The 9,010-nt window shown below is 37.2% G+C and overlaps 1 protein-coding gene across 1 annotated transcript; it reads left to right on the top strand.

Moving 5' to 3' along the window:
* Positions 1-5,205: 5,205 nt before the first annotated feature.
* Positions 5,206-8,730, top strand: LOC107082966 (free fatty acid receptor 2-like). The gene is made up of 2 exons (XM_015371867.1): positions 5,206-5,272; positions 6,776-8,730. The coding sequence occupies exon 2, from the start codon at positions 7,023-7,025 to the stop codon at positions 8,058-8,060; it is 1,038 nt and encodes a 345-aa protein (XP_015227353.1). The 5' UTR covers positions 5,206-5,272; positions 6,776-7,022; the 3' UTR covers positions 8,061-8,730.
* Positions 8,731-9,010: the final 280 nt, after the last annotated feature.

Raw genomic sequence — 9,010 nt, 5'->3', positions numbered from 1 at the left:
GCGAGGAACCGTGCTAGCGTGATGTGTAAACTGTTAAAAGGAGCCGAGCTCGGCATATTTAACTGATTCAAGCATGGATAGGTTTCAGAGGGGTAGCGTAAATGGGGCTTAATTTAAAACCCTACAGAAAGGTTGTGAAGGTCTCCACATACCATTACCCAAACAATTAGAGACAGTTGGAAGCAACACATAATATTATGAAATAATCCCTGTGAAACAGTCTGGTTTGTTATGAGAACCATTATTTTTATCCCAAACACTCCCTATTAGGATAAACAACCCCTCTCCCTTAGACATGTTGACGCCTTACAGCTCTGAGGCCTGAATAAATGAAACTCAGCACTTATAAATCAATATATGTAAAAGGGATTTAATGGAAGAAGGATTTTTTTCTCACCACTAGGTCAAGTTCTTAGACATTCAACCGTAGTAATCTTTATGATCTGCCACCATATGAGTTGTTTCCCAGAATACATTTGAAACTTTAACCTAACGTTTAGTTGTTTTATCCACTAGTGTAACTTTGCTGAACCTGTACTGAATCAGCTTGGTTTACAGAGTAATCCAGTTCTCTTCCTTGACCTTACTTTATCTCTGCGTTGTGTTGTAAATAAAGACCAGGTGGAAGACTGGATGAGTTGTAACGCTGTTTATGTGAATCAAACAGAATTTACACTGGTCAGGAATTGGGCTCATCACATCAGTATAACAATAATAGATAGCTTTTTAGTAGAGTGCTTGTGCAGAGAACTCACCTCATGCCTGTGCCTACTTCAGTGAAAACCAGGTCCCTGTCCTCACTGCAATTTTCATGGCTAACTACCAAGAGAGGGCGCTGATTTACCCATACGTCATTGCCCAAATATGGGAATGGAAAGTGGAATAGGCACCACTTTAACCCTGTTATACTTGCACCAATTTTCATTTGCATGTTTTTCGTTTGTTAGCACACAAAATGTTTTGCAGTGAGTTTGTGTTTGCAGCACATTTGTAATTTGCTGCTCTCTATTATCTGTGTTTGCAGCATTTCTCCTTTTGTAGCATTCTTCTTTGCTTGTGTGTTATGTTAGTCTTATTTTTATATTTGTCGACCATTTCTGTATTTGCAGTATGTTTGCATAGTGAACAAGGTGAAGAATGCAAAAGGGAAACAGAACACCAATTATTAAAAAAGGGTTTAGTACCTCACTCATTGTTTCAGTTATTGACAAACCTTTGAATTAGTTTAAGTGATCCAGACATGATAGGTCTGATGGGTTAAAACAAATGCCTCATCAGGTTCTCTGGTCTTCTATAATGCTTAGTGATTAATGTTAATGATACAGCAGTAGAATGAGTTTGATCAATTTTAAAGCAAATGAGATTAAAAAGCTGGAGAGTTCAAACTAAATGTTTGCTGCAGTTCTCCATCAGTTTTAGTGCTCTTTGACTTAGATTTGGACCATTACTGACTTTAGTCGAAAAATTCTGTGATATCATGTATAATGTTTTTTAAGGCTTCTTAGCCATTTAAAGATGTGCAGTAAGAGTAATATTTTCAGACCAGCTATTGTTGCGTGTTTTGTCTTCTTTGTTTGAGGACTCACACTGTGGACTCAAACTGTGGTTCACTGGAGCCTCAAAACCTTATAGTGATAGATGTCAATGTCTGTATATCTCAACCTTTGAGTTTCTTTAGGTCAAGACATGAGGCTATTTTATTTAAGCCAAATGTATGTTGTCAAAAAGATTATTTTAAAGTTATGTATATGTTATTTGATGCAATAGATGAAGTAAAGAGGGGACAAGAGAATATGGACCAAATTTGTGTTATATAAAATTTCACCTATGATTTCACACTGGAGACAAATTGATCTTCACATACAGCTAGGCAAGTTTTATTTGAATAATGTTAAAGGAAGTATTCAAAAAATGTTTTGTATTTTTTGTATATTTGTAACTTTTGGTATTTACTTACGTTAGATGTTTAATACTAAAATGTGAATTGAAAAACGGAATAACTCTGTAAGTGGGAAAAAAACACCAAATGATTGGTTGACCTATATCATTCAACATTAACTTTTTTATCCTTTAACTAACCCTCCCATCTTGACCAAACGTCTGCACTATCATTTTCCCTCAAAGTTGAGTCTGAGGCTGTGTCCAGACATCCGCCCTGAACCCTATAAAGCCCACTATAGAGCGGTTACGCCATTTTATGAGTGTCCAAATGTCTAGTGGATGAAAATGTAGTGAACTCAAAATCTCCCACAATACATCTTGAAAAGAAGTGATCATCCATGGTCACTAGAGCTTTCCTTGCAAAGGACAATGGTATTTGTTTTGGTGATAAGAAAGAACCAAGATGGCGCTGTGCTAGGAGCGGGAGTCATGTGACCAACAGGCTGCGAAAAGTAGTGATCATCTGTCCGAACAGTCAGTTAACTGACTTCAAGAAAAAGTCCACTAGTCCCCACTCTATATAGTGATTGATTGGTTGGGGTTAGGGTTGATGTTCTGGCACAGCCTAAGTTATTTAATAGGCAGCTAATCTGCACAGTGACGGCAGCAATTATTTTTAGCTAATGTCTAAGTCATAAGAATGTTTTTCAGCTGCAAGATTTTAGACTCTGTTTAGCCTTTCTAAAGGGGAGCTAAATCATGAGGCATGCTGCAACTAAACCAGGTGCGGTGAAGGAAAGAGCAGGGGTGAACAACACTGTTCTAGGTTGTCATGGCAAGAACAACACCCACATAAACAGAGGAAACGGTTCTGTGAAGTGTCTGTTTTCCAGGATTAGAAAATAGCAACAGATACCAAACCCCCCCAAAATATATAATTAAAAAAGTAATCTCCATTCCATATAATATTTTATCATATATAAAAGCATGACATAGAATCTTCACTGTTACAACAGTAAATGGCAATTGTTGTTCTAACACACAAATGTATTGTAATCTGACTCAGAAATATAAATTTGACATCTAACAAATAAACACATGTTTGCCCGACTCAAATTCTCAATAGTTGGTTTAACAAGGAGTTTTAAATCGCCTATACAAGATTTTTTGAGTTCCCTCAACTGTAAACTCATGGGCATGCGCACTGCTCATGTACATGGACACGCCTACTACGGTACGGGGTTTCCTATCCCTTTCTTCAAGTGCACAGCCTTTTTCCCTCGCGTTTAACCCTAACCCTGAATAAGCAAACGCAAACACACGCACACGTGGAGAGGAAAGTGCAGTTCTCAAGAGGCTCTCAGGTTACTTTGCTCTGTGAAATTAAGATTATGTTGTTGAACATTGTTTTATACTGTATCTTTTGATACAATGTTTAATTTGAAGCAATAAAAATGTTGTATTAACATAATTTTTTGTGTGTTGAATGATGGGTAGTGAAGACGATTGGTAGAACTCAACTTACAGATAACACTACAAAATCTGAGTTTGTAGAACTCAAAATCTATATGTCAAACTCATAAAACAAAGTTGATAGAACTCAGAACTTAAAGGTGAAACTCAAAAACCTAAGTTAGTAGGACTCAAAATTTCTATGTAACACTCCAAAAACCTAAGTTGGGAGAACTCAAAAATCTTTGTAAACTTAACCACAGTGAATTTAAGTAAGGAAAACTCAAAAAACCAAATGCATCACGTTGCCTAGATAATTTAAGTTCTGTCAACCTCTATTTTTTTTCAGTGTTGAAATAGTTTCATAAAGCAGCACATCTTGGATTTAAACTTTGTTGCTTTATGGCACATACAGGACAATATGTTATCCCACTGCTGGTGTGGATAACCCTAATATGGAAATGATTTTTTGACTGAGATTGGCATTCAGGTACCGTAGGTGAGAAAATGGAAAATCACAAAGTGGTAGCCTGTATGCTAATACGTTCCTCTGCCAAGAGCTCAAATTGTCTCTAATTTCTGAAGCAGTCTTTCGTAAGATGATCATGATACAACATCAGCGTCTCAGCATCACAGCTAAGACGCTGTAGGTCAGACAGTATTTCTAAAATTCCCTTATGTCACTGTGTAAAAACACTTCTTACTGATTTTCAGACGCTTGCATAATGTACCATGACTCTCCAAGATTTCGTAAGAAATGTTAAAACTAAGACATGAGGGAAAATTTGTGTTGTTTTTTTTTTGCCTCTTGGCTGCCGTGCACAACGAATGAAAAAATTGGTTCTTTAAAGTAAAAGATCAATTGCATGAAGAAAGGTGAGTGACACATTTAAATAGGATTAATAGATAGGTATGGCAAAATACTTCAAACTCGCCCTTCCAAGTCAAGTGTTTAAAGAAATGCTTCAAGTGAAACTACCTCAGTGTAATTACATACAATAAGCAACATCAAAAGGACTCTGTTCTACTCTGAGTCATTATAACTTCAAAAGCCTGCGTAGGTGACTTTTTTAAAAATTAACCAGTACTACCTGTGGACACTCTCTTACCTGCTTAAGACAAATGACCTGATGCTCCAATTTTAGATACAGAATGTGTGATTTCTGACATGCCTTAGGGTCTTCCAGGTATAGAGGTAAACTCTTATAAATGTAAGCCTAAGCAGCACGTTTCAGTTTGTGTGTTTTACTTTTTTATCACATGGCATTGCATGCTTTTATTAGGTAGCCATATAGCTGACTTTACTGCATGTTGTTGCAAGGAAGGATAGCTCTTTACCAGAACACCTCATTTACCTGTGTCACGTGATGACATGAACTACTAAAGACGATTTAACTGTCTGGAATAAAACTGGACAACACAGATAGTTTGACAGTCATAAAGTGAAAAGACCAGCTGTTACCAGGGAAACCATGTTTGGCGAATGTGGGAGAAAAACTGTGACGGTGTCTCACTAATAATCATTTCTATTATCAGTGCTGGAGGTTTAGATTATCATGTAAATAAGGGGCTGTGCCAGTGAGAGGGAGATTGGAGCAGAAGGATGGTGGAAAGAAAATATCAAACAAAACGGCTGAACAATCACAACACGTGGGTTCGTCCAAGTAACTGCACTGGAGGTAAGCCACTATTACTCTTGTAATTGCCTCTGAATTGCAAGCTTGTGGAGGTGGGACATATAAACTGAGCGTACAAAAAAAGAAAAAAACACAGTTGATGAAGAGGAAGTTTTCAGGTTGCTTCAGTTAGTGCTACTTGGTTGGTTTCATCATAGTCTCCCGGAAGGAAGTAAAATAATGCTTCCCCTTGCTTTATTATAAGAGATGAGCTTCAGCCGCACAAGTAAACACTTCAATTGATGCAGCTGTTTACAAAAAAGGTAAGCAATACCAATATTTTATTTTTCTGTTGTTTGTGCTGTAATTTTCTTAGATGTTAAAATAAATAGGAGAATGTATAATACCCCAATGAGAAATACAATTAAAATGTTGCCATTGGTAGGTAACTAGGGTTCTGAGATGTAAAATTTTAAATAACAAAGAAGTTTGACAATATTTATGGCAGTATGGAAAAGCAATGCTTAATATTTTTAGGAATCAAGCATTTATAAAGTTTAAGGCTAGTATGTATAAATTCAAATAGTTAAAACCTAACTAATAAGCTACTATCTGGGTCTTGGGTTAACCGCACCTTTTTGACCTACCGGTAGTTTTAAATACAATACTTGAACTATTTTTCTTTGACTAGATTTAGCCACAATTTTTCTTTCTAATTGATTTGGATTTGTTTCACACCAAGCTGAGTTGTAGCACAATAGAGTTCACAAGAGTTTATTTAAAGTTTAATGACCATTCAAGTGACATAAAATGAATGAAAATAACTTTAAGAAGAGATTTCTCCTGAATTAGAATTAGCTTGAGAACAGGGTTGTGCTGTAGTCTTCAGGAATAGTAACTTAAATTAATATACTGCACATTAGTAATAAGAGTGGATGGCAACTCGGAAGAAAATGCACTTTTGCTTTTTTTAAGTGTAACATCAAATACGGAGGGGATGAAGGGAGATTTTAAAGCAAAATTATTTCAAGTCATTGTTTATTGACTTTAGAGTCTCAGTATCAGTTTTATTTGGCCTAATTCCTTGCATATATATCATCTTGGAGAGGAATACACATGCAATGAGGCAGAGCAAATATGATTACTTTCAGAAGAAACAAGCTTAATAAGAATATTTGGGCAGAAAATAAAACATATTCATGTCTGATATATGACGGCTAAAACAAAAAAAACAAAAAAGCAGGAAACTGACTTTATTATTCAGTGTTGCTGAGTAAACAATTGTATTGAATGAATTTTGATTTTATGCAATATGCAAGCAAAGAACACATTTTATAAATATAAATTTAAAAGAAGGTAATTTGAATAAATGTAATCCAGAAATATGATTCTGAAAAAGTCTTAATCAAAAAAAGATTTGAATAACTTTCCATTTGTTATATTTTCTTTTTTTATTAATGCAACACTTTTCCTTTTAAGATCAGTGATGAAAACAGCCAAAGGTTAAACTCCATCTGGAACATAATTATTAGATAAAGTTAGGTAAAACAATCTATATAAAAAAAAAATGAAAGCTCATGTTAAAAACACTTGCTTAATTTTCACAATAATGTTAATATTAATCATTTCATTCTGAATTGCTGATGAATAAGTATTTTAGAAGGAAACTGAGCAAAAATAAATATTTTTATCTGATTATGGGTAGACATGAAAGCATAATATGCAGTACATGTATGCATGTTAGATTCAGGTATCAGAGGCCCTGTGTGATGCAAATAGTATGTTGAATGGTGCAGTAATATTTTTTTCTTCTTTCTTATCATTAGAGCTCAGAGCGCTGAAGGAAAAGATGAGAGGGAGGTCGCTGGTGAGGACAGTGAAACCACCTTGGTTTGTCGTGTTGTTTCCAGGCCACTGACCAAATAAGAAGCCTTTGTGTTCTTTGCTTTTGCCTGCTTGATAGATCAAACCTTTCTTTACAGTGGCCCCATTTATCCCTAGAGTTAGAGTCAAGGACATAATGTGACACATCTCAATCCCGAGCAGTTGTGTAAGAATAACGCTGAAGACAACATGCAGGAGTGCCACACTGGACTGTGTCTCTCTGTGTACATCATTACCTTTCTGCTGGGCTTTCCCACCAATGTACTGGCCTTCTACACCTTTTGGAAGAAAGTGAGGCAGAGACCCACGCCAATCGACATCCTTCTCCTCAACCTTACCATCTCTGATCTCCTTTTCCTCCTGTTTTTGCCCTTTAAGATGCAGGAAGCCATGAATAACATGAAATGGGCCCTGCCATATGCCTTATGCCCTCTGTCAGGCTTTGTCTTCTACATGACAATCTACAACAGCACCTTCTTCCTGACTGCCGTCAGTGTGGAGCGGTACCTTGGTGTCGCTTTCCCCATAAAACACACCCTGAAACGCCGACCCATCTACGCTGTTGCTGCCAGCATTTTCTTTTGGATCTTCTCCGTCCTACATCTAAGCATTGTATTTATAGTGCCGTTTATTGGACAAGAGCCCCTCACAAACTCCACCATCGACATAGCTGAAAGCAAGAAGGATGTGTGTTATGACAATTTCACTGATGCTCAACTGAGGGTCCTCCTGCCTGTGCGTCTGGAGCTCTGTATAGTGCTTTTCTGCATCCCCTTCCTCATTTCCAGTTACTGCTACATCAACTTCATTAGGATTCTGTCCAAGCTGCACCACATCGACCGTCGCCGACGCTTGAGGGCCATTGGCATGGCACTGGGAACACTGCTCGTCTTTGCCTTGTGCTTTGGCCCCTACAATGTCTCCCACATTGTGGGCTTCATCACAAAGAAGAGTCCCCACTGGAGAGACAAAGCCCTCCTGTGCAGCACCTTCAACGCCTGCCTCGACCCTTTTATTTTCTACTTCTCCTCCTCCGCTGTGAGAGGAACTGTTGGCAAATTGAAGGAAGGGGTTAAAAGTCGCCTCTGCAGGTGCATGTCCTGTCACATGCTTCAGGCCCTATGTGGGGGAGCTAACAAGACTGAGAAAGATAAGGAATACAAACAACAGGAGATCAATGCTATCACAGCTGACAGGAAAGGGACTGGGAGCAGCAGCCTCAACTAATTTCTTCATCCCTGCAAGCAGGAAATTAATACCACGTTTATGTTTTTACTCATGTGAAAATGACTTTGCTGTGTACACTGGGGCAGGGTTTGTTTGACTCTCGATGAACTTACGATGTGAGGCAGCCTTTTGTTTGCCTGAGCAAGCCACAGCAATTTTTAAAGGCAGCGTAGTGTGAAAAGCTGCAGAGACAGCCCGCTTTGAACTGTCACATGAAATAAAAAAAGCATTTCTTGCATTAAGTAGCTGAGTTTCATTATAACTCCCATAATGCAATGGGGTGTTGTGAAGACGTGACATAGAGATTGCAAATATGCAGCACCTAAGCAATAGCTTCAACTGTCACTTTGTTGCGATAAAATTTGAAGACTGTTTTTATTTTTGGGAGGGGAGGGGGGAGTATTTACAGCTTAAACTCAAAAAGAGACATGCTGTCAGTTTGTGTTCGGTATATTTCAAGCTTTTATTACTTTTTATGTGGATTATACATAAATTTTTGCTATGTACTTCAAACATAAATAATATTTTTCATACATGAATCCTATAAACAAAATTTTACATAACCATGACTCGAGTGTTTTGTAAAAAGATGAGCTGTTTAAGGCAAGTCCAGAGGTGTAAGAGGAAGGAGCCCTTTTGTCTGATGGGAAAAGACACAAATCAGGTTGTATACACAGAATTTCCATAAATGAAAAGTTAAGTAATTAATAACCCAACTAAAACAGGAGCTAGTAAGAAGACCATTGTATATGTGTGTGTGAATGAGGAAGTACAGCTATCAAATAATTTGCTTTTAAAAGAAGCAAAAGATATGACAACATTTCACCACTTTGGATACCGTTAGATCAGTCATGTTGTGTAAGATGTATGCCATAAGTATAATTTCAGAAAAGATGAAAAAAGACAAGGATTAAATGTCATTAATCAAAATTCTACCAAGCTAAAAAAAA

This window comes from Cyprinodon variegatus, unplaced genomic scaffold (assembly GCF_000732505.1).
Source record: "Cyprinodon variegatus isolate N-32 unplaced genomic scaffold, C_variegatus-1.0 Scaffold66, whole genome shotgun sequence".
NCBI lineage: Eukaryota > Metazoa > Chordata > Actinopteri > Cyprinodontiformes > Cyprinodontidae > Cyprinodon > Cyprinodon variegatus.
Note: the sequence above shows the minus strand (reverse complement) of the source record. Positions and strands in the feature narration are given on the sequence as shown.

Coding starts and splice junctions, on each gene's coding strand:
- LOC107082966 (XM_015371867.1), top strand. CDS start 7,023: ATGCAGGAGTGCCACACTGGACTGTGTCTCTCTGTGTACATCATTACC.